At 42.6% G+C, this 25,369-nt stretch overlaps 1 protein-coding gene across 2 annotated transcripts in view; it reads left to right on the top strand.

The window, feature by feature from the left end:
* The window catches only part of slc16a10 (solute carrier family 16 member 10), a 63,104-nt gene extending 38,583 nt beyond the window's left edge, over positions 1 to 24,521 (top strand). For both annotated transcript variants that reach the window (XM_014205019.3, XM_014205020.3), the window contains exons 3-6: positions 581 to 1,010; positions 19,045 to 19,188; positions 19,447 to 19,675; positions 20,905 to 24,521. In XM_014205019.3, coding sequence (XP_014060494.2) covers positions 581 to 1,010; positions 19,045 to 19,188; positions 19,447 to 19,675; positions 20,905 to 21,146 — 1,045 coding nt within the window. In that variant the 3' untranslated portion in view covers positions 21,147 to 24,521. The remainder of the gene's footprint in view (positions 1 to 580; positions 1,011 to 19,044; positions 19,189 to 19,446; positions 19,676 to 20,904) is intronic.
* The last annotated feature ends 848 nt before the right edge of the window (positions 24,522 to 25,369 follow it).

The raw sequence follows: 25,369 nt of genomic DNA, 5'->3' as shown, positions 1-25,369 counted from the left end.
AGCGCTGGCCTGGAAGCAGCTCCAGCTCACCCCTGACCTCTCTCACTGATCTATTTATCCAGGATTAGTGATGTGCTAACGGTAACCCTGGTTAGAGCGTTGGGCCAGTAACCGAAAGGTTGCTAGAGCGACTCCCTGAGCTGACAAGGTAAAAGAATCTGTCGTTCTGCCCCTGAACAAGGCAGTTAACCCACTGTTCCTAGGCCGTCATTGTAAATAAGAATTTGTTCTTAACTGACTTAGTGTAGTTAAATAAAGGTTCAAATAAAATAAAAAACGAGGACTGGGAAGTAAACAAAACATTGTCAGTATAGTGAGTGTACACACCCTGGGAGTGAGGCTGTAGCTGATACCCTCCAGGTGTTGGAAGTTGGACCAGGCTAGCAAGTTCACAGCAGCTCAATTATCTTCACCCTGGTGTTTGGTTCAAGTCAGACTTGAGAACTTGTTTTGCTAGAACCTCTGAGTCAAGTTCATAGAGCTTGTTTTTTTTTTTTCTGTGTGAAATTTTAAGCAGGTATAAACATGACTGTGGGGAACTCCCATCCTATCCTGTCTCTCCTACTCTCTGAACCCACAGGTCCCTGGGTCCCATGTACTTCACCTACGGCATCGTGTTCGCCACGGGCTGCTCCTTCGCCTACCAGCCCAGCCTGGTGATCCTGGGACACTACTTCAAGAAGCGCCTGGGCCTGGTCAACGGCATCGTGACGGCCGGCAGCTCCGCCTTCACCGTCACCCTGCCCTTCCTCCTGTCCGGCCTGCTGGAGAAGGTGGGCCTGCAGAACACCATGAGGGTCCTCAGCATCCTCATGCTCATCCTCATGCTGGCTGGGTTAACCTACACTCCCCTGCTGCCCAAGCCTGTCAGCAGCAACAAGCCAGGCAGCCGCTGCCCGCCCATGAGTAAGGTGTTCAACGTCAACATCTGGAAGTCTCTGGGCTACCGGATCTGGGCCTTCGGCATCCCGGCAGCTCTCTACGGATACTTTGTGCCTTATGTTCACCTGGTGAGTTTTGTTTTTCAGTGGTGATGTGTACTATTGGGGTGTGTGTGTGTGTGTTTTTTTTTGTTTTCATTACTCCGGTCTCGCTGTGTTAAAGGTTACCAACATGTGGCAAAAAGTAACAGAAGTAGAAACGCAGCATAGAAACGTGGCAGTGTGGAACATGTGGGGTTGATTTCGTGTCCACTGTCCGTCATATTCTCGATTTCCCTCATGGTGTGTTTTGGACATTGGCTCTGGGTAACTCAGTTGACAGTAATAGCCAGGGGTTATTGGTTAGTAGATCTAGAGCAGGGATCTCTGCCAGTAGCTTTCTGCCCACCTATGAGTAGCTCGCCAAGCAATTCTGAAAGTACATGCATTTGTTCCATCCCAAACTGTAAAAAAACATTATCCTACCCCTAGTTAACCACTATTGGCTTAAAACGCCAAACGTAACACAACGTCTGCCAATACATTTCCATCAATATTGCCTCTGTCGGTTTGGTGCACACATTTGTTTATGACGCCGTATGTTGCCAGTTAGCGACGCTAATGATAACGTCTTGTGGGTAGACCGAAAGACTTTCCCCAAAAACCTTCTCAATTAAATGTAAACGTCAAAGTAGGCTTACCTGACTGAACTATAAATCATGATTTATTTGTATCAATTGGGTGGGCATTTTTCTACAAACTGTGCCCATGATGTGCTGCAGAAGTAGTCCTAACAGCAGAAACATCTCTAGAACATCTTCTTTCACATTTGTTCACAAAAAAAGGGAAATGTGAAAAAGGAAATTTCACCCCCGTCTAGCCCTATATACAGTGCATTCGGAAAGTATTCAGACCCCTTGACTTTTTCCACATTTTATGTTACAGCCTTATTCTAAAATTGATTAAAATTGTCCCCCCCCCCCCCCTCAATAAACACACAATACCCCATAATGACAAAGCAAAAACAGGTTTTTAGACATTTTGGCAAATATATAAAAAATGGAAATATATCACATTTACATAAGTATTCAGACCCTTTACTCAGTACTTTGTTGAAGCACCTTTGGCAGCGATTACAGCATCAAGTCTTGGGTATGACGCTACAAGCTTGGCACACCTGTATTTGGGGAGTTTCTCCCATTCTTCTCTGCAGATCCTCTCAAGCTCTGTCAGGTTGGATGTGGAGTGTCGCTGCACAGCTATTTTCAGGTCTCTCCAGATATGTTTGACCTGGCCAACTGAAGGACATTCAGAGACTTGTTCCGAAGCCACTCCTGCATTGTCTTGGCTGTGTGCTTTGGGTCGTTGTCCTGTTAGAAGGTGAACCTTCGCACAGTCTGAGGTCCTGAGTGCTCTAGTGCAGGTTTTCATCAAAGATCTCCCTGTACTTTGCTCCGTTCATCTTTGCCTCGATCCTGACTAGTCTCCCAGTCCCTGTTGCTGAAAATCATCCCCACAGCATGATGCTGCCACCATGCTTCTCCTTAGGGATGGTGCCAGGTTTCCTCCAGACATGAAGCTTGGCATTCAGGCCAAATAGTTAAATCTTGGTTTCATCAGACCAGAGAATCTTGTTTCTCATGGTCTGAAAGTCCTTTAAGTGCTTTTTGGCAAACTCCATGCGGGCTGTCATGTGGCTTCCGTCTGGCCACTCTCCCGTAAAGGCCTGATTGGTGGAGTGCTGCAGAGATGGTTATCCTTCTAGAATGTTCTCCCATCTCCATAGAGGAACTCTGGAGCTCTGTCAGTGACCATTGGGTTCTTGGTCACCTCCCTGACCAAGGCCCTTCTCCCTCGTTTGGCCAGGCGGCCAGCTCTAGGAAATCTTGGTGGTTCCAAACTTCATCCACTTAAGAATGATTGAGTTCTTGGGGACACAATCCTGTCACTGCGCTCTACGGACAATTTCTTCGACCTCGTGGCTTGGTGTTATATCTGACATGCACTGTCAACTGTGGGACCTTTATATAGACAGTTGTGTGCCTTTCCAAATCATGTCCAATCAATTGAATTTACCACAGGTGGACTCCAATCAAGTTATAGAAACATCTCAAGGATGATTCATGGAAAAGATGCACCTGAGTTCAATTTCGAGTCTCATCGCAAACATTTCTAAAAACCTGTTTTTGCTTTGTCATTATGGGGTATTATGTGTAGATTGAGTTTTTATTTTTCATCCATTTTAGAATAAGGTTGTAACGTAACAAAATGTGGAAAAAGTCAAGGGGTCTGAATACAACACACCCCACTACCCCTTCCCACTACTTTGTGACCCCAACAGATCCTACACCAGGCCATTGGTCTGGGAGGCTGGAACCCCTTCTCTCAAAGCCTCCTGTAGTTCTTCTGCCCTGAAATCTCTGTTGCTGTTACTACCAATTAAATCTTCTGGGATTTCCTTTACATCTGTGTGTTACAATTATTGACGATAGCTATAAATGCCAAGAAGCCAACTTCCCTAAAGCACAAACGGTTGGGGTCACTCTGTAATGGCCGACTACTCACAGGGATCCTCTCAGGCTCCCTCACCCTTTGCCCACCAGCACATGACACTTTCTGCACTGCTCTCACACTGGGAACTTCAACCTGCCTCACTTGCACAGGACATGTCTGATCCCCAGCAATATAGCTACGCCCACAATTGAAATACTTTTACTGATGTGATTTAAGTATTGACATGGTCTCAGAACATCCATTTTCCTTGTTTCTCTATTAATAATTGTAATATTGAGAGTTAAAAACTGAAGAAAAAAATCCCAACCCAGGAAAAATAAAACCGAGAACTGAATTCTGGAAAATACTAAAGATAATTTTACTGGGGCCTGTCGGGTAAAATACTGTTTATTAACTATTATTTACCAGGTATATAGACAGAAAACACATCTATTGCACACCCAGGACCCGGGGAAGAGCTGCAGGGTATGGGAGAAGAGAACAATGTGCCTATTCAAAGGCTATAAAATAAATGAGTAGCTTGCGACATGTTTCATTTTTTTAAAGTAGCTCTCGTGCTAGAAAAGTTTGGAGACCCCTGATCTCGAGCTTCACAAGCACAAATACAAAAACCCACATTATCAAGTGTGGAAGGTCAGGAGAGGGGAAGTCTACACCTCAGCTATGCCTGTGGCATAATGTCTTTGTATGGCCTCAAGGACCTGTGTCACTGTTTTTGAGCTGGAGTTTTTGTTTCCTTCCTTCCTATGGCATGAGAGTTGTTTTTAAACATCTCTCCTGACCTTTGGCCTGTTGCTGCTCAGTTTAACTGAGTACTGTGTCATAAGCGTTTAGTCATAAAGCAATTCATTTTGTACACTGCATGTCAAAATTTGAAATGCTGCTATGAAATAGGCTTGTCAGGCTTAGACGCACACATCAGTTTTTTTCTGTCTGCTTATGTTAAATGTTTGTCTTCAAAGGGTACAAAGATATAAAATACAAGCACTGCTTACACATCATATACTGGACTGTTAATCTGTGGTGCCATAACAGTCCTAGATAGAATACTGTTCAGTCTTGAATTTTACTGTACACATTATACCAAAGACAGAGCCTGTAGTCTCTTCCCACAGTCACTGTATGACATGAGTCTGGAAAGCAAAACTAAAGTGCTTCAGACCTGACTGGAAAATGGTTGTAATTTGTAGTTTTTTGTTGTTGTTGAAAATACCAACTTTTTAAATACTCAAGGTTGAATATTGAGTTTCAACTAAAAGGCAACTATTTTCTTTGATATTCAAATACAGGTCTTAGAAAAACAAGTAATATTTGAGAGTATTTTGAATACCTCTCATAAAACCAAATACTGTTTCACGGTATTTGAATATATGCCGCCTTGAAAAAATATTTGTATTTGATGGCTTCCAAATATTTAATTACCAAAAACTACAATAGTTAGTTGAATCCTTCTAAATATATGATCATAAGCACATTTTGGAGGGCTCTTAGATATGAATCTTAAAATAGTTTATAGTCTAGAATGAAATGCGTGAGGGACATGGAATCACCTCAACATTAGAATAGACCATTTTTACAGCTTCAAAATGAACGAACAAATATTTTCATAATGAGTGAGACATGAGGTAATACAGTAACACTTGACATGTATTGTGACTTTGATTATTACAACAGCAACATTATTGTTACTAGGACTTTAGAAATTGCTTTATAATTGCAATCTAATGGAATTATTATATAAGTGGAATCCTTTACAGTAGTTACAAAAATTCTCAACTCATTGCTATGCAATTAAAATGAAATTACCAAAGTATTATGTAACAACATGCTAATAAAATGTTGCTCCAAGTAATTACAGTTGTAATACACAGGCACAAGAACTGAGAATGCTAACGCCAACACAATATGGCTATTAAGTGTCAAGGAAATATCCCAAAACTGCCTTCTTAAATCAACTACAGTCAAGGTAGCTGGAAAAAATCATGTTTGTATTCTGAGTAAACTGTCCCTTGTTAAAGATGGTATAGTGCAGGCATCGGCAACAGGTTGACGACTGTAAAATCACCAGAAATTCAGCTAAAAATGTAGTTAGGAAATCTGTTCCCAAGTATTCCCACGAATAAAAAAAAAAAAATTGTAAACGTGTCTCAGTGTAATTAAAGGTATGAAATTATTGTTATTTTAAAATACAATCTATTTTTGCGCTTATTTGGGGTCAATTTGCAGTGTACAAATTATTATGTATTGAAATAGTTGTAGTCACCTCCAAAGTAACTTTGTTTCCTTGGAAAATGTTTTACTTTCCGCAAAGCATAGTTAACTTCTTTGGGATCTGGGGGCAGTATTGAGTAGCATGGATGAATAAGGTGCCCAGAGTAAACTGCCTGCTACTCAGGCCCAGAAGCTAGGATATGCGTATTATTAGTAGATTTGGATAGAAAACACTCTGATGTTTCTAAAACTGTTTGAATGATGTCTGTGAGTATAACTGAACTCCTATGGCAGGCAAAAACATGAGAAAAATCTAACCAGGAAGTGAGAAATCTGAGGTTTGTAGTTTTTCAAGTGATTGCCTATCCAATATACAGTGTCTGTGGAGTCATATTGCACTTCCTAAGGCTTCCACTAGATGTCAACAGTCTTTAGAACGTTGTTTCAGGCTTCTACTGTGAATGGGGAGGGAATAAGAGCTATTTGAACCAGGTGTCTGGAAAAATGGCATAAGCTCAGTCATGTGAGAGCGAGCTGAGTTCCTTTTCATTTCTGAAGACAAAGGAATTGTCCGGTTGGAATATTATTGAAGATTTATGATAAAAACATCCTAAAGATTGATTCTATACATCGTTTGACATGTTTCTATAAACTGTAATGCAACTTTTTTGACTTTTCGTCTGGACATAGTGTATGCGCCTTATGGATTTGGAATAGTAAACTGAACGCGTGAACAAAAAGGAGGTATTTGGACATAAATATGGACTTTATCGAAACAAAACAAACATTTATTGTGGAACTGGGATTCCTGGGAGTGCATTCCGGTGAAGATCATCAAAGGTAAGTGAATATTTATAATGCTATTTCTGACTTTTGTTGACTCCACAACATGGCGGGTGTCTGTATGGCTTGTTTTGGTGTCTGAGCGCCTGTACACAGATTATCGCATGGTATGCTTTCGCCGTAAAGCTTTTTTAAAATCTGACACAGCGGTTGCATTAAGGAGAAGTGTATCTTTAATTCTATGTAAAACACTTGTATCTTATATCAACGTTTATGATGAGTATTTCTGTAAATTGATGTGGCTCCCTGCAAAATCACTGGATGTTTTAGAGGCAAACATTACTGAACATAACGCGCCAATGTAAACTGAGATTTTTGGATATAAATATGAACTTTATCGAACAAAACATACATATATTGTGTGACATGAAGTCCTATGAGTGCCATCTGATGAAGATCATCACAGGTTAGTAATTCATTTTATCTCTATTTCTGCTTTTTGTGACTCCTCTCTTTGCCTGGAAAATGGCTGTATGTTTTTTTTTGTGACTAGGCGCTGACCTAACATAATCATATGGTATGCTTTCGCCGTAAAGCCTTTTTGAAATCAGACACTGTGGCTGGATTAACAAGAAGTTAAGCTTTAAAATGGTGTATAATACTTGTATGTTTGAGGAATTTGAATTATGACATTTCACTGGCTGTTGTTGAGGTGGGACGCATATCCCAGAGGTTAAAACTATAGTTATCCCTGGTCTGAAGAGCATGAGACTCTGTAGAACTCAGGGCGTCCAAATGGAGGATAACTCAATCTAAATTAAAAGGTTGCCAAATGTGTGGTATTGCTTGGATGCATACCAGTTTAAAGTTATTTCACAGCAGTTATTCAATCCCCTAATATACATACGGTAGATGCTTTAGTAGTGTGGTCTGTGGAGAGTCAGTAAATATGTCTGGGAGGTTTGGTGGAGTTACATAAACACAGGTCTTATTATTCCAGTATTGCATACCATTTATAGGATGGAAAACATCTTCTGTGTAGAGACCTTGAGAGGAGAGATCTGTCCTGGGGCTTAGTAGGTCACTGTTTATTTGGAGGAGATTACTTTGTTATTGGAGGGAGGTCACTTTCTTCTGGGGACAGCCCTCCGTGTTCTCCTAACACTTTAGTGTCTGCTACCCAGGCTTGGCCACCGCTGGGCCCTGTCAGTGTCCAGCCCTAGCCCTAGCCCCATCCCTGGGCCCAGCCCGAAGCTTCTATATCATCAGGAAGACAGGGGAACCCAGGGGTGAAAGGCTGGATTGTTTAACCTTTTCAGGAAGGGAGTGCTCACCTCGCAGTGTGCTGGGACTAACAGAGCTGCTAATCCTAGTGGGATATTTGAGCTGTTTTCCCTCAGCTACTCTGCTCTGGTCAAAGTGCTGAGTCCAGCCCTTTAGTGTGTGTGTGTGTGTGTGTGTGTGTGTGTGTGTGTGTGGTGTGCCTATTCCTCATCCGTAGCCAAGTCCCTATCAGCTGAAGACTGGGAGTCTAAAGTCCTGAAGAAGCTTTCCCTCTCACACTATTCCAGGTATTTCACATATTGGAGAATTAGATAGCGTATTTCATCACGTACGACTGTGTTCCTAGAGGTCTGATTAAAGGGAAAGGCATTGGCATTGCCAAGGACAAGTTGAACTGTATGTTTTGCAGGATATGTGTGAAGTCTGGATGGCATTGGTGTGCAAAAACGGGGCAGGGCGGTAGCAGATCCAGTCAGTGCATGGATTGTGTTAAGGTAGCCTACCAGAGGCAGTGCAGGCTGGCTTTCTCACAGTGCTTCCTAATTACATTCAATCACGAAACCTGTTTATCAAATTAGAAAGTTTATTCAGCATTTACTTTGATGTTGGTTTTACACCACTGTGTTAAACTCACCAGTGACAGTGACTAACTGCTACCACTTTGACAACAACAAACTCATTTGTCACCAGCTGCTGTGTGCTGGAGGGAGGGTGTTATGTCCTGGAAAGGTTTATAATAAAGCTTTTGGAGAGGGCGGCAAGTAGCCTAATGGTTAAGAGCGTTAGGGGTTAAGTGTCTTGCTCACGGGCCCAATTGCTCCTGCAAGTCGGTCTGGATAAGAGCGTCTGCTAAATGACAAATGTAAAATAGTGGCTGAGCTGCAGATGGAATTAGTTTAACAAGCAGTGTGTATGTGTCTTTGGGGGGGGGGGGTGTGTGTGTGTGTCTGTGTCATCGAAGATGATGGTTGTGGTGTTGATTTGTCTGTGCAATGTGCGTGCGAGAGCGCGTGACGTCCGTCAGCATGCACTGACGCGGTTGTTTGTGTGCCTCGGTAGTGTATTGTTGGCTGGTCAGTGTGGTGTTTATTTAAGGAGGGTGGGATGTTCCATGTTCCTGACAGGGACACCTGGCGGGTGGTAAGTCAGTAAGCATTAGGTCACGTGGCTAGGCCACATACTAGAATACGCGATCACACGGCCCAAATGCCAGCCTATCCCCTATATATTCACTACCAGGGTCCCCTAGTGCTCTAGTCAAAGTAGTGCACTACATAGGGAATAGGGTGGCATTTGGAAGAGTCAACATCCCCCAAGGTTATGTGGTTGGTAGGGAGGGATGATGCCCACTGGCCAGTAAGTAAAGTGCAAGTGAGCCTGAGAGCAGGTGCCCTAGCAGTATTTATGGGCCAGGTGTTTCTGGGTAGTATAATGGCCAAGCACAGCAGGCCTGGCATCTGAGCCAGCAGGGAGTGGGACACCCTGTGGACTGGAGGAATGTTGTCTGTGGGCTGTAGTACTATAGCCTCGTGAAACCAGACTGAAGGTGGAACAGAGGCTCTTTGACTGGGACGCAGCAGCAGGAAGGGGTTTGGATGTGGTGTTGGTGTCCTTGGAGGCTGCAGCTACTGGCAGGGCTCCAGGTACCAGGCTGGGCCTCCCAGGCAGCCTCCCCAGCTCTGGGGCACACCGATTGGTGCTCCCGTGTAGGCGGGACCGGCAGAGGCCTGGAATCGACATCTGGGCCGCGTTTTACATGCTCCGATACACTACGACCGCAACTATGCAGCCCACAATAGTTGCGATGGTGTTTTCGCTTTGCCTGTGAATTGAGCAGAAGGAGTTGCAGCGGCTGCTATGAATATTATATAGGGATACAATGCCAATGTATTCATACTCCTTGACTTACTGCACATTTTGTTGTTACAGCCTGAATTCAAAATGTATTAAATATTTTACAAATTCTCACCATCTACACACACACAACCCCATAACAACAGTGAAAACATGTTTTTAGAAATGTTAGCACATTGTTTTTGAAAATGAAATACAGAAATATCTCATTTACATATGTATTCCCACCCCATTTTGCTATGACACTCCAAATTGAGCTCAGGTGCATCCAATTTCCTTTGATCTTCCTTGATTTCACTACAAGTTGGAGTCCACCTGTAGCCAATTCAATTGATTGGACATTTTAAAAAGAAACACCTGTCTATATAAGGTCCTACAGTTGACAGGGCATGTCAGCGATTACTGTGACATTATTGCAGGTATCCCTTGGGCTTTGTCAAGCGCCATCCATAGTGGTTTTAAATGTATCCTGTGTAGGGCCTCTGATCGAGGACTCAGGCCGCGGGGAGAGACAGACCGGGCGGGAGCGTTTTGAGATGCAGTTGCACTGGGATGCCATCTGGCCGCAAGCAAAGTTAGGAGAAGAGGAATATTGGCACAGGGACACTAAGGTGGATTGCTGAGGAGGAATGGAGGAAAAGAAGAGGTGGCAGAGAATGAGGAAAGCAGAGTTGGATTTAAATTTGAGGAAGATGGCGATTTTAAAAGTGGAGATGGGGTGTTGAAGAAGATTGGTATCAAGTGCAAACCGAGTGAGCCGTGTATCAGACCAAGTTCTGGAGGTTAAATGTAAGTGAATGAGGGCGAGTTAAGTAAGGTGGAAGGTGTGGTGAAGAACTCTAAACCTGAGCCTGACATCAATGGACATGATAAATTAAATCAGTTAAGGTAACCTGTAGTAGACTTTGTGATATTTGTTTGTAGTTTCTTCTGATCAGAGGGAGCGGGCGTTGGCCTCCCGAGTAGCGCAGTGGTCTAAGGCACTGCATCGCAGTGTTGCGGTGTCACTACCGGGAGTCCCATAGGTCGGTGCTCAATTGGTCCAGGTTAGGGGAGGGTTTGGTCGGGGGGGGGGGGGGGCTTGTCTCATCCTCTGAAACATGACCCGCCAAACTGTGGTCCTTAATACCTGCCCCGCTTAACCTGGATGCCAGCTGCACCAATGTGTCGGAGGAAACACTGCTCAACTGACGACCGAAGTCAGCTTGCAGGCGCTAGGCCCGCCACAAGGAGTCACTAGAGTGCGATGAGCCAAGTAAAGCCCCCTCCACCAAACCCTCTCCTAACCCGGACCACGCTGGGCCAATTATGCACCGCCCTATGAGACTCCCGGTCACGGCCGGTTATGACATAGCCCGGGATCAAACCCAGGTCTGTAGTGACGCCTCAAGCGCTGCGATGCAGTGCCTTAGATCACTGCGCCACTCGGGAGGCCACAAGGTGATGGGTTTTGAGTATAGGGTTAGTTGGCAGGGTAATTAAAATGTATTTTATTTCTTTATTTTCCCATTTCCCCTTTTCTCATTTTGTATCACAAAGTGTAATATCTATACTATAGTTCAGTTGGACGCAGTAATGCAACATATTGGATGCCAACTGCCATTAAATATCACAGAAGTGCATGTCAGAGCAAAAACTATACCATGAAGTTCAAGGAACTGACCCTAGGTCTCCGAGAGAATTATGATTAAGGCATATATCTGGGGAAGGGTATTAAACTATTTCTAGAGTGTTGAAAGTTTCCAAGAGCACAGTGGTCTCTATCATTGGGAAATGGGAAAAAAAGATGGAACTGCCTAGAGCTGGCAGCCCCGTCCGACCCAAACTGAGCAACCATGCAAGGAGGACCTTAGTAACCTCCTTGACCAAGAACCCAGTGACCACTGACCGAAATACAGAGTTCCTTGGCTGAGATGGAAGACTCAAAGCTGTAATTGCTGCCAAAGGTGCTTCTACAAAGCATTCACTCAGGGGTGTGAATACTTAGTGCCTTCCAAAAAATATTCATACTCCTTATTTCACATTTTGTTGTTACAGCCTGAATTTTAAATTGATGTAATAGACTTTGTTCTCAGCCATCTCAGCCAATTGAAAATGTAATCTACATATCTCATTTACATAATTATTCCCCTGAGTCAATACAAGTTAGAATCACCTTTGGCAGTAATTACAGCTGTTAGTCTTTCTGGGAAGGCTCTAAGAGCTTTCCACACCTAGATTGTACAATATTCTTTAAAAAAAATCTTCAAGCTCTGTTGTTACGAATCCCTTTGGCCCTGCAGTCTAGGGGGGATGGAAACGAGACCTGTAACATAACTCATGCAAATCATAAGTGATAAAGTACAGTGAGAACAAAAACCACAGACAACTTAAATCTACCGTCAAACACTATAGGTTTATTTTAAAACACACGGTAAAGGGGGGCGGGGAAGGGGGCTGAGCTGGACCCAAGGAAAGAAACAATCCAAAAACACCCCTAAACTAGACTAGCCTACTTCAAGAACACTTAGCTAACTAACCAAAAATACAGTGGGCGGTCCGCCCAGTTCAACTAGTGTATTTAGACACTGTTTTCCTATGGGTAATGTAGGCCCATGGGCGACTTGGCTTGTTACCCCCTTTTCCCACCATCAAACAAACAACAAAACAATACTCACAGGATAACCGGACAAATGTGACATGTAGGAGAGGGGAGGAGAGGGGGGGAGAGGGGGGGAGAGAGGGGGAGAGAGAGAATGAGAGAGAATGAGTTGAGAGAGAGAGAGAGGAGAGGGTGAGTTGAGAGAGAGAGAGAATGAGCTGTTGAGAACTACTGACTGGGTTTTTAAATCAAGGGGATGTGATTGGTTGAGGGAAAAGGAGCAGGTGTCTTGGTTGGTGACTGATTGGGGAATGATGATTGTCACCTGTGAGGGGAGAAGGGGAGGAAAAACACACACACACAGGATACATACACAGGATACCTGTATCCGTAACATCTGTCAAGTTAGTTGTTGATCACGGCTAGACGTCACATACATGTACATTAGCAGATGTTATTGCGGGTGTAGCGAAATGCTTGTGCTTCTAGCTCCGACAGTGCAGTAATATCTAACAAATTACACTACATATACACACATCTAAGTAGGAATGAATTAAGACTATATACATATGGACAAGCAATGTCAGAGCGGAAAGGACTAGGATACCGTAGAATAGTATAGAATACAGTATATACATATGAGATGAGTATTGCCAGATACAGTTGATGTCGGAAGTTTACATACACCTTAGCCAAAACACATTTAAACTCAGTTTTTCCACAATTTCTGATTTTTAATCCTCATACAAATTCCCTGTTTTAGGTCAGTTAGGATCACCACTTTATTTTAACAATGTGAAATGTCAGAATAATAGTAGAGAATAATAGTAGCGAATGATGTATTTCAGCTTTTAATTCTTTAATCACATTCCCAGTTAGAAGTTTACATACACTCAATTAGTATTTGGTAGCATTGCCATTTAAATTGTTTAACATTTCGGGTAGCCTTCCACAAGCTTCCCACAATAAGTAGGGTGAATTTTGGCCCATTCCTCCTGACAGAGCTGGTGTAACTGAGTCAGGTTTGTAGGCCTCCTTGCTCACACACACTTTTTCAGTTCTGCCCACATATTTTCTATAGGATTGAGGTCAGGGCTTTGTGATGGCCGCTCCAATACCTTGACTTTGTTGTCCTTAAGCCATTTTGCCACAACTTTGGAAGTATGCTTGGGGTCATTGTCCATTTGAAAGACCCATTTGCGACCAAGCTTTAACTTCCTGACTGATGTCTTGAGATGTTGCTTTAATATATCCACAAAATGTTCCTTCCTCATGAAGCCATCTATTTTGTGAAGTGCACCAGTCCCTCCAGCAGCAAAGCACCCCCACAACATGATGCTGCCACCCCCATGCTTCACGGTTGGGATGGTGTTGTTCGGCTTGCAAGGCTCCCCCTTTTTCCTCCAATCATAACGATGGTCAATATGGCTTAACAGTTATATTTTTGTTTCATCAGACCAGAGGACATTTCTCCAAAAAGTACGATATTTGTCCCCATGTGCAGTTGCAAACCGTAGTCTGGCTTTTTTTATGGCGGTTTTGGAGCAGTGGCTTCTTCCTTGCTGAGCGGCCTTTCAGGTTATGTCGATATAGGACTCCTTTTACTGTGGATATAGATACTTTTGTACCTGTTTCCTCCAGCATCTTCACAAGGTCCTTTGTTGTTGTTCTGGGATTGATTTGCACTTTTCGCACCAAAGTACGTTCATCTCTAGGAGACAGAATGCGTCTCCTTCCTGAGAGGTATGACGGCTGTGTGGTCCCATGGTGTTTATACTTGCGTACTATTGTTTTTACAGATGGTACCTTCAGGCGTTTGGAAATTGCTCCCAAGGATGAACCAGACTTGTGGAGGTCTACCATTTTTTTTCTGAGGTCTTGGCTGATTTTCTTTTGATTGTCCCATGATGACAAGCAAAGAGGCACTGAGTTTGAAGGTAGACCTTGAAATACATCCACAGGTACACCTCCAATTGACTCAAATTATGTCAATTAGCCTATCAGAAGCTTCTAAAGCCATGACATCATTTTCTGGAATTTTCCAAATTGTTTAAAGGCACAGTCAACTTAGTGTAAGCTTCTGTAAGCTTCTGAACCAGTGGAATTGTGATACAGTGAATTATAAGTGAAATAATCTGTCTGTAAACAATTGTTGAAAAAATTACTTGTGTCATGCACAAAGTAGATGTCCTAACCGACTTGCCAAAACTATAGTTTGTTAACAAGAAATGTGTGGAGTGCTTGAAAAACTAGTTTTAATGACTCCAACCTAAGTGTATGTAAACTTCCGACTTCAACTGTATGTAAACATTATTAAAGTGACTAGTGTTCCATTCCTTAAAATGGCCAGGGATTTCTAGTCTATGCCTATAGGCAGCAGCCTCTATTGTGCTAGTGATGGCTGTTTTTCAATCTCTTGGTCCCAGCTTTGATGCACCTGTACTGACCTCGCCTTCTGGATGATAGCAGGGTGAACAGGCAGTGGCTAGGGTGGTTGATGTCCTTGATGATCTTTTTGGCCTTCAGGTGCTGTAGGTGTCCTGGAGGGTGTGTGTTTGCCCCCAGTAATGCGTTGGGCAGACCGCACCACCCTCTGGAGAGCCTTGCTGTTGCGGGCGGTGCAGTTGCCGTACCAAGCGGTGATACAGCCCGACAGGATGCTTTCAATTGTGCAGCTGTAAAAGTTTTAGGTGACAAGCCAAATTTCTGTCGACTCCTGAGGTTGAAGAGGCTCTGTTGTGCCTTCACCACACTGTCTGTGTGGGTGGTCCATTTCAGTTTGTCAGTGAAATGTATGCCAAGGAACTTGAAGCTTTCCACCTTCTCCACTGCGGTCCCGTTGATGTAGATAGGGGGGTGCTACCTCTGCTGTTTCCTGAAGTCCACAATCATCTCCTTTGTTTTGTTGACATTGAGTGTGAGGTTGTTTTCCAAATCAAATCAAATCAAATTTATTTATATAGCCCTTCGTACATCAGCTGATATCTCAAAGTGCTGTACAGAAACCCAGCCTAAAACCCCAAACAGCAAGCAATGCATGTGAAAGAAGCACGGTGGCTAGTTAAACCCCCTAGGAAAAACTCCCTAGAAAGGCCAAAAACCTAGGAAGAAACCTAGAGAGGAACCAGGCTATGAGGGGTGGCCAGTCCTCTTCTGGCTGTGCAGGGTGGATATTATAACAGAACATGGTCAAGATGTTAAAATGTTCATAAATGACCAGCATGGTCAAATAATAATAATCATAGTAGTTGTCGAGGGTGCAACAAACACGTCCGGTGAACAGGTCAGGGTTCCATAGCTGCAGGCAGAACAGTTGAAACTGGAGCAGCAGCACGGCCAGGTGGACTGGGGACAGCAAGGAGTCATCATACCAGGTAGTCCTGAGGCATGGTCCTAGGGCTCAGGTCCTCCGAGAGAAAGAGAGAATTAGAGAGAGCATACTTAAATTCACACAGGAGAAGACAGGAGATATACTCCAGATATCACAGACTGACCCTAGCCCCCCGACTCAAACTACTACAGCGTAAATACTGGAGGCTGAGACAGGAGGGGTCAGGAGACACTGTGGCCCCATCCGATGATACCCCCGGACAGGGCCAAACAGGCAGGATATAACCCCACCCACTTTGCCAAAGCACAGCCCCCACACCACTAGAGGGATGTCTCCAACCACCAACTTACCGTCCTAAGACAAGGCCGAGTATAGCCCACAACGATCTCCGCCATGGCACAACCCAAGGGGGGGCGCCAACCCAGACAGGAAGACCACGTCAGTGACTCAACCCACTCAAGTGACGCACCCCTCCCATGGACGGCAGGAAGAACACCAGTAAGCCAGTGACTCAGCCCCTGTAAAAGGTTTAGAGGCAGAGAATCCCAGTGGAAAGAGGGGAACCGGCAAGGCAGAGACAGCAAGGGCGGTTCGTTGCTCCAGCCTTTCCGTTCACCTTCACACTCCTGGGCCAGACTATACTTAATCATAGGACCTACTGAAGAGATGTGTCTTCAGTAAAGACTTAAAGGTTGAGACTGAGTCTGCGTCTCTCACATGGGTAGGCAGACCATTCCATAAAAATGGAGCTCTATAGGAGAAAGCCCTACCTCCAGCCGTTTGCTTAGAAATTCTAGGGACAATTAGGAGGCCTGCGTCTTGTGACCGTAGCGTATGTGTAGGTATGTACGGCAGGACCAAATCGGAAAGATTGGTAGGAGCAGGCCCATGTAATGCTCTGTAGGTTAGCACTAAAACCTTGAAATCAGCCCTTGCCTTAACAGGAAGCCAGTGTAGGGAAAGCTAGCACTGGAGTAATATGATCAAATTTTTTGGTTCTAGTCAGGATTCTAGCAGCCGTATTTAGCACTAACTGAAGTTTGTTTAGTGCTTTATCCGGGTAGCCGGAAAGTAGAGCATTGCAGTAGTCCAGCCTAGAAGTAACAAAAGCATGGATTAATTTTTCTGCGTCATTTTTGGACAGAAAGTTTCTGATTTTTGCAATGTTACGTAGATGGAAAAAAGCTGTCCTTGAAACAGTCTTGATATGTTCTTCAAAAGAGAGATCAGGGTCCAGAGTAACGCCGAGGTCCTTCAGTTTTATTTGAGACGACTGTACAACCATCCAGATTAATTGTCAGATTCAACAGAAGATCTCTGTTTCTTGGGACCTAGAACAAGCATCTCTGTTTTGTCCGAGTTTAAAAGTAGAAAGTTTGCAGCCATCCACTTCTTTATGTCTGAAACACAGGCTTCTAGCGAGGGCAATTTTGGGGCTTCACCATGTTTCATTGAAATGTACAGCTGTGGGTCGTCCGCATAGCAGTGAAATTTAACATTATGTTTTCGAATGACATCCCCAAGAGGTAAAATATATAGTGAAAACAATAGTGGTCCTAAAACGAAACCTTGAGGAACACCGAAATTTACAATTGATTTGTCAGAGGACAAACCATTCACAGAGACAAACTGATATCTTTCCGACAGATAAGATCTAAACCAGGCCAGAACTTGTCCATGTAGACCAATTTGGGTTTCCAATCTCTCCAAAAGAATGTGGTGATCGATGGTATCAAAAGCGGCACTAAGATCTAAGAGCACAAGGACAGATGCAGAGCCTCGGTCTGACGTCATTAAAAGGTCATTTACCACCTTCACAAGTGCAGTCTCAGTGCTATGATGGGGTCTAAAACCAGACTGAAGCGTTTCGTATACATTGTTTGTCTTCAGGAAGGCAGTGAGTTGCTGTGCAACAGCTTTTCCAGGCACCACACTCCCAGTGTCTGTTGGAAAGCAGACTGAACCAGGTTTTCCTCTAGGATTTTGCTCTCCCGTTTTCTGTTGATAAAAAAAAAAAAACTCCCTAGGCCTTGCCGATGACAAGCATACCCATAACATGACGCAGCCACCACCATGCTTGAACATTTGAAGAGTGGTACTCAGTAATGTGTTGTGTTGGATTTGCCCCAAACATAACACTTTGTATTCAGGACAAAATTAATTTCTTGGCCACATTTTATGCAGTTTTACTTTAGTGCCTTATTGAAGACAGGATACATGTTTTGGATTATTTGTATTCTGAACAGGCTTCTTTCTTTTTCGCTCTGTCATTTAGGTTAGTGTTGTAGAGTAACTACAATGTTGTTGATCCAACCTCAGTTTTCTCCTATCACAGCCATTAAACTCTTAACTGTTTTAAAGTCACCATTGGCCTCATGGTGAAATCACTGAGCGGTTTCCTTCCTCTCTGGCAGCTGAGTTAGGAAGGACACCTGTATCTTTGTAGTGACTGGGTGTATTGATACACCAGCCAAAGTGTAATTAATAATTTCCCCATGTTCAAAGGGGTATTCAATGTCGGCTTTTTTTATTTTTACCCATCTACCAATAGGTGCCCTTTGCAAGGCGTTGGAAACCATCCCTGGTCTTTGGTTGAATCTGTGTTATAAATTCACTGCTCGACTAAGGGACCTTTATAGATATGAGGTGGTACAGAGATGAGGTAGTCATGCAAAAACATGTGAAACGCTATTATTGCACAGTGAGTTCATGCAACTTATTATGTGACTTGTTAAACACATTTCTACTCCTGAACTTATGTAGGCTTGCCATAACAATGGGGTTGAATACGTATTGACTCCAGACATTTTCTAAAAACATAATTCCACGTTGATATTTGCCTTCCCTGTGGCTCAGTTGGTAGAGCATGGTGTTTGCAACGCCGGCATGGTGTGTGCAACGCCAGGGTTGTGGGTTCGATTCCCACGGGGGGCCAGTACAAAAGAAAAGAAAAATACATTTTAAAAAGTGCATGAAATGTATGTATTCAATACTGTAAGTCGCTCTGGATAAGAGTGTCTGCTAAATGACTAAAATGATAATCTGTGTAGGCCAGTGATCCAAAATCACCATTTTAATAAATGTTTCATTCAGGCTGTAACACAACATTTTTAAAAAGTCAAGCAGTGTGAATACTTTCTGAAGGGCCTGTAACTGTTAAGGCTGTGAGATGGTGGTGGCTTCACTGAGTTGTATGAATGGTGCACCCTGCCTTCCCCACTTCTGAAAAAGGAGTGGTGTAGAGGGAGGACTCCTCTCGGGGGTATGCCTGAAACATGAGGAGACTGCCCCCCCAACTCACAACTACAAACACATACTGTATACTCTATCAAACATGTAGATCCTCCTTACAGCACATTGCCCACATTGAACACAATGTGCCAAGATCATTGTTCTATGTTCCATATATGCTTCCCATTGCAACTTATCGCTCTTGTGACATCTAGAAACTAATCAATTGTAAGCATCTACTAGCCTTTTGTCTGTTTTCAACTAGACTTGGCAGCTGTGTTCTGATGTGACTGAGTACTGACGAGATACTTGTGTCCTTTGCGTCTGTCCCATAGATGAAGCATGTTGAGGAGCGCTTCGGAGAAGACGCCAACAAGGAGGTTCTGCTCATGTGCATCGGCGTCACGTCCGGCGTGGGCCGCCTCATCTTCGGCCGGGTGGCTGACTACGTACAGGGAGTGAACAAAGTCTACCTGCAGGTAAAGTCTACTAACCTCGAGGTCTTGCACAGGTCATTACTAGGTCTTAAAAGATACCCTATTCCCCATATAGGGCACTACTTCTGGCCCGATGACACCCCACTCTCCATAAAGTCTACTATGTGTGAAATTTAGGGTGTCATTTCAGATGTAGCCTGAACCCCATGTCATAACCATTACTCTGATTAATGCAATGCTGCTGTGTGCATCACATTCATGTCGCCTCTCTGACATCCCCTCCGGTCTCCTCCCGCCCAGGTGTCTTCGTTCGTCGTCATTGGCGTGATGTCCATGATGATCCCTCTGTGTCATGTGTTCGGAGGGTTGATCGCGGTGTGTCTGCTCATGGGCCTGTTCGACGGCTGTTTCATCTGCATCATGGCCCCCATCGCCTTTGAACTGGTGGGCTCTCAGAACGTGTCCCAGGCCATCGGCTTCCTGCTGGGCATGATGTCTGTGCCCATGACCGTGGGGCCTCCTATTGCAGGTACAGTTAAGCAGTCAAGCCGGTTGGCCGCGTTTGAGATGGCATCTTCCCGGGGGGGAAATAGGAAAGTTAGTACGAGGCAGGAAAAAGTTAAATCAATCATAGAGCCACTGAATTGGTTAGGCTGTACTGTTTGAAAGATATTAGCATTTAGCTTGACGCTGTAAAACGTTTGTCCCTGGAGTATGATTCTGAGCTTTAGTTGCTTTTCTATAAACCTCTGGTTCCACCTGGTGTTTCTGTGCAACTGTGAAAGTGAAATGCTCCATACTCTACCATACACAAAGGAACAAAAAGAAATCGATTCACATGGCTACTTTGCACCTTCTACAATTACAACTTGATATGAGTAGAGACATTATCTTGTGAATATGATACTTGTGTAAGAAATTCTATACCTTGTGGAAGATGCATATGTTGAGTGCACAGACGTCCATTCATTTTAATCTCTTTCTAATTTAGATATCATTCATATCCACATGAGTCATGTGCAACCTGTTTGCACTGTATTACAAAAAAAGGCATCTGTTTTTCTCTGAAATAGACTAGCATTCCAGGAAGAGAGGGAAACAAGGTGGTAGAAGCAGGGAATGCAGGAAGTCATGCAATCTAGGGATGTTAAGGGACGGAAACCACAATCCACAAAGGGGGGGTCAGACGGAGGGGCCTAATTAGCCCTGAACCCAATCCACTCAGTCTTCACTAGCCAGTAATAATCAGCTCTTTGTATTAAAAGAGAGGGTTTGCACTAACCCAGTACCACTGGGCAAAAGCTGATTGAATCAATGTTGTTTTCATGTAATTTCAACCCCAAAAAATGTATGTTGAATCCACATGGAAAACTTATTGGATTTGAAAAAAGTCATCAACATAAGGGCATTTGGTATTTTTTTTCACGGTGAATTCCCATTAGTTGACAACTCAACCAAATGTAAATCAAAACTAGATGTTGAACTGCTGTCTCTGCCCAGTGGGTACCTGGTATCACTCTGTCCCAGCTCAGATAAGCCTACCTTTTTTGTTTTATATCTGAAAGGACCTAATAAGGTGTTCACTGTGGGTTGAAGTTATGGGGTTATGCACTCAGGACTGGAGCATGCTATTGCTGACCTGTGGGGTTTGTTCCTTGTCTTTAGGACACAAAATGATTCAGGATGAACGAGTCCCAGATATTTTGATTAACGATGAACGAGTCCCATATATTTATATGTCTCTCTCTCTCTCTCTAGGGTTCCTGAGGGACAGGCTGGGGAGTTATGACGTGGCCTTCTATTTGGCTGGTATCCCGCCTATCATCGGTGGGGCCGTGCTGTGTCTGATCCCCTGGGTGGAGGCTAGACGTATCAGGAGAGAGCAGGAGGAGGCAGCCAAAGATGGCACCCAAGAGCAGATGCTGGAGTTCAAGAGGAACAGTGGTGGTCAGGGAGACGCACTAGCAGTGAAGACAGCAACCCCCGACTCTGTCATCTAAGTCTCCCAAAACACACTCAAAACAAAGATACAACTAGACATACAGACAGTTCATATTCACTCGCAGGAACTTGGAACTGCTGATTTATCATATTTATTTATGATACAAGTATAGATGAAATATGTATTGACCTGTATGTGTAAACAATATTTTAATGGCTGCTTTTGCAGGAGAATGTGGGGCAAATGCTGAAGTAGTACTACATATCAGTTATACACATAGATACTCAACAAACACAATTGAACATGAAGGTGATCTTGAAGAGCTATGCATCGGATTGTTTTCCAATCTTGCAGCTGTTGAATTAACTTGAAGGTTAAAATGAGGAAATCGAAGAAAAAAAAAATATATATATATATTTCTTACAAGGGAACGCACGTTTTACTTGGGTGCTTTTTGAAGTCTGCAACCACTTATTTACATGAGAATAGCAGTGGCCAGCCTTGCTAGAAAATTCCCTCGTTTTCAATGTGCATTTTTTTTTAAGGGCATTGAGGATCGTTCTCATCATTGCCTAGAAATGTTCAATACAAGCTTGGATATAGTTTTTAGGCTTTGCAGAATTTTGAAGAGAAAAACAAACTAGATTTATTGGGTTTGATGAAAAATATATATTTCCAATAAACGCTAGGGACATATAATTGACCATATATGGTAAAAGAAACTGTAATATCTAATTTATTTTCTCAAATGATCCCATAAGTAGTATAGGTAAGTAAAGTGTGTTTGGGACACATATGTTGCTTGTCTTGACAACAGTATAGCAAAGAATCTACTGTTAGTAGAATTTAACCGGGGGGAAAAAGCTGCTTTTAAAAGTCAACCCTTTTCTGTTTATGGCACAAAGTGATCTGTGGGGGTTTGACACTCTTAAAACATGCCAAGATTGTGAATTTGTGAGTAATGAGGTATGACCTGACCATACAATATCACTTCAAAGAAGTGCTTTATGAGATAATGGGTGGGGAGGTAGTTAGTTCCTAGTGGTGGTAGGGCTTACTATTGTCTTAGTTTTAAAGGTCACCTTGAAGGTGCTTGAGCACCTCAAGGGAGCAGCTTGAAGCACAATTGCAGCGTCCCACCCGTGAAATATGAAACGTCATCTCAAGGCTGCAGTACTCTGGACCTGAAATAGGCCTGACTTTACCTGAGGCTGTATTCAGTCGTTAGTATCTCTGATACAGTATAACTTGAATGCGTCGTACACAGTGCCTGAGAATCCTTTTCAGTGTTTTTTTTAATCAGAACCACCGTTGTCATTTTGTATACATAGTTTATAGCAGCTCGGAGCAGGATTCTCAAACTGAACGTCTGCTTGTCTGACTATGCAACGTGAGTAAAGGATGAACGTCAGTGTTGATTATAAGGAGTCATTTACATAAAACGGAGATGAATGAATATTATGAATAGATTTTTTTTTTATTGTTGATGGCAGTATTTTGTCCAGCACATATAGGCTAGTAAACCAATGTTATACTTTCATATATTCTAATTGTAGTAGGCTCACTCTGTCCACCATATTTCAAATGTAATTTGATATGTAATCATTGACAAATGTGACCATTAGTCAAGTTAACCATTGACTATGTGCTCAGTTCATTAGCCTTTTGTTAGGAAAAATATTTGTTTTAATGATATTTTTCATATTTGTATTTATTTTTTTTCTAGAATTTGTTTAGCGGCTGATGTCATGCCATAATTAATTGGTGCTTTCCTTTCTCATATTATTTGATGTTTTGAAGACCAAAACAACCTTTTGTATTGATTATTTTGGGTGTGCCCTTGAAATGTAAAGAAAATGGCCGATTTATCTATGGTCAATTCTATTTGCCAAAGCACCACCCGCAGGATAGTTTATTAGGCCTTTCAAACATTTTATGTTTCAAATCACCCTCCTGAATTTCAACAATCATTTGATAATTATAAAGATTGCTCTTGGAGAACTTGAAGACCCACAACTTTTACAGTGTAGGATTTTGACTCGACAATCCCTTGACCACTAAGCACGCAGAAAAGTCATAACTTATCAAAATCCAAACTATCCAGCTCTGTAGGTCATTGGTTTCACCAAGGCAAGACTTGTGACACAATCTACCTCAGTATTTTGTCCTACACAGTATTTGCAGGACAGAAAGAGGCTTTCAGTTCAAACCATTACAAAACACGACCATCACGTGTTGTTTGGGCAATATTTCCCTTCCACTGTATGTCTTTATACAGTTGATATCCAAACATTAGGAGAGACTATGTAAAAGAGTCTTCCAGCTTCCTAGCCATCACTGTTTGCTCTGAACGGGATTGCTGCCTATCTGTACCACAGAAAAGTATTTGTCTGAGAAGTACAGTACTTCAGTAGAATTTTGTGACCAGGGAAATGCAAATAAATGACTAATTCTGAAAAGAAAAGTTATCTTGAACTTAAATCTTGCTTTGGGAATTATGTTTTTTTCTATACTTTGAATTTCCTTTTTTTTTTTTTGCTATCGATGTGAGACTTAGATAATACCCATGTCACAAGGAATGTTTTGGATACATTTTTTTTCTTTATTTTTCTAACCAGAGCATACATTTCTATTAGGGAAATGTCAAATTTATATATAATTTGTTTTATCAAGTCTTATTTTTTTTGTTAAGTTCATCTTTTAGTTATAATTGCTATATTATTTTACTTTACATCCTAGACATACGCAGTTGCACAATTCACCGATGAAAGCCTCAGGTAATTTCTCAATAGAAATTCCTGAAATTGTACCCTGGAGGTTTTACTGAGATACCTCTTTGCCATACACATCTTAGTAATTATTCATTACATTATCTCGTACTGAATTAATTCCTTGGCATCCAAAGAAGTTTGTCACCTTTTGGGAATGTCCCAGTATTTAGATCATATGAAGAGAATTGAAAGATTTAGTTTATGCATGTTATGTTTAGTGGCTAAAGACCAAATTCAACAGCATATTGTTTGAAATGATTCAATTAACATGTTTCTAGTTACATATGCAGGTTATATATAGATTTTATTCAAACTCTTTTGCTGTTCACAGGTGTAATTGAGTGTATATCTATGCCTAATGCAACTAGAATTCTGCCACACTGTCACAAAAAATATCAACTTTGCTGCTTTCATTTTCACCCCATGTTATGTGCATCTCTCATTTTGTTGTTCACACAGAGTTTCTATTTCTTTACAGTATATATGTATTTCTTTAAAATACACTTTTTTATTGCTGATCATTAAAATCTCTTAGCTTTGTAGTTATTTCAGCATTTTATTGCTTTTCTAATTGCCTTCATAATTGTATTGCATTATTTAATGTTTTAATATGTCATAGTACTATGTACAACTGAAATTAAAATACATTTTTAACAAAGTAAGGATTTGTTTAAGTTTTTTTTTTTTTTTTCCTTGAGTTTCTCATCATTCATCACTCTCTAGTTGCATCATGGGAAAATTATACATCACCAAATTTGAGCCTACCAATGTCTCTGTCAACCTATAGGGCCTGGTTATTTAAGCTACTTTATGCATGTACACACACTAAAAAACAAAGTGTTTGCTGTAATCCAATATCAATACTGGACCATCCTTCCTCTTAACACATTGTTCTCACACGTCTCTGTCATACAGGGGAGTCGGACTGTTGCCAAAGCGAGCCATCAAGTATAGAAGGCCAATCTACGTGGCTAAGCACGACTCCAACACCATTTAGTTTGCTGACGACACAACGGTGGTAGGCCTGATCACCGGCAACGATGAGGCAGCCTATAGGGAGGAGATCAGAGACCTGGCAGTGCGGTGCCAGGACCCCAACCTCTCAACGTGAGCAAGACAAAGGAGCTGATCGTGGACTACAAGAAAATGAGGGCTGAACACGTTCACATCGACGGGGCTGTAGTGGAGTGGGTCGAGAGTTTCAAGTTCCTTGGCGTCCACATCACCAACAAACTATTATGGTCCAAACACACCAAGACAGTTGCGAAGAGGGCACGACAACACCTTTTCCCCCTCAGGAGACTGAAAAGATTTGGCATGAGTCCCCAGATTCTCAAAAAGTTATACAGCTGCACCATCGAGAGCATTCTGACTGGTTGCATCACCGCCTGGTATGGCAACTGCTCGGCATCTAACCCTACGGCGCTACAGAAGGTAGTGTGTACGGCCCAGTTCATCACTGGGGCCAAGCTTCCTGCCATCCAGGACCTATATACTAGGCGGTGTCAGA

This window comes from Salmo salar, chromosome 06 (genome assembly GCF_965601325.2).
Source record: "Salmo salar chromosome 06, fSalSal1, whole genome shotgun sequence".
Taxonomy (NCBI): domain Eukaryota; kingdom Metazoa; phylum Chordata; class Actinopteri; order Salmoniformes; family Salmonidae; genus Salmo; species Salmo salar.
The sequence above is the reverse complement of the archived record's forward strand: the minus strand, read 5'-3'. Positions and strand labels throughout refer to the sequence as shown.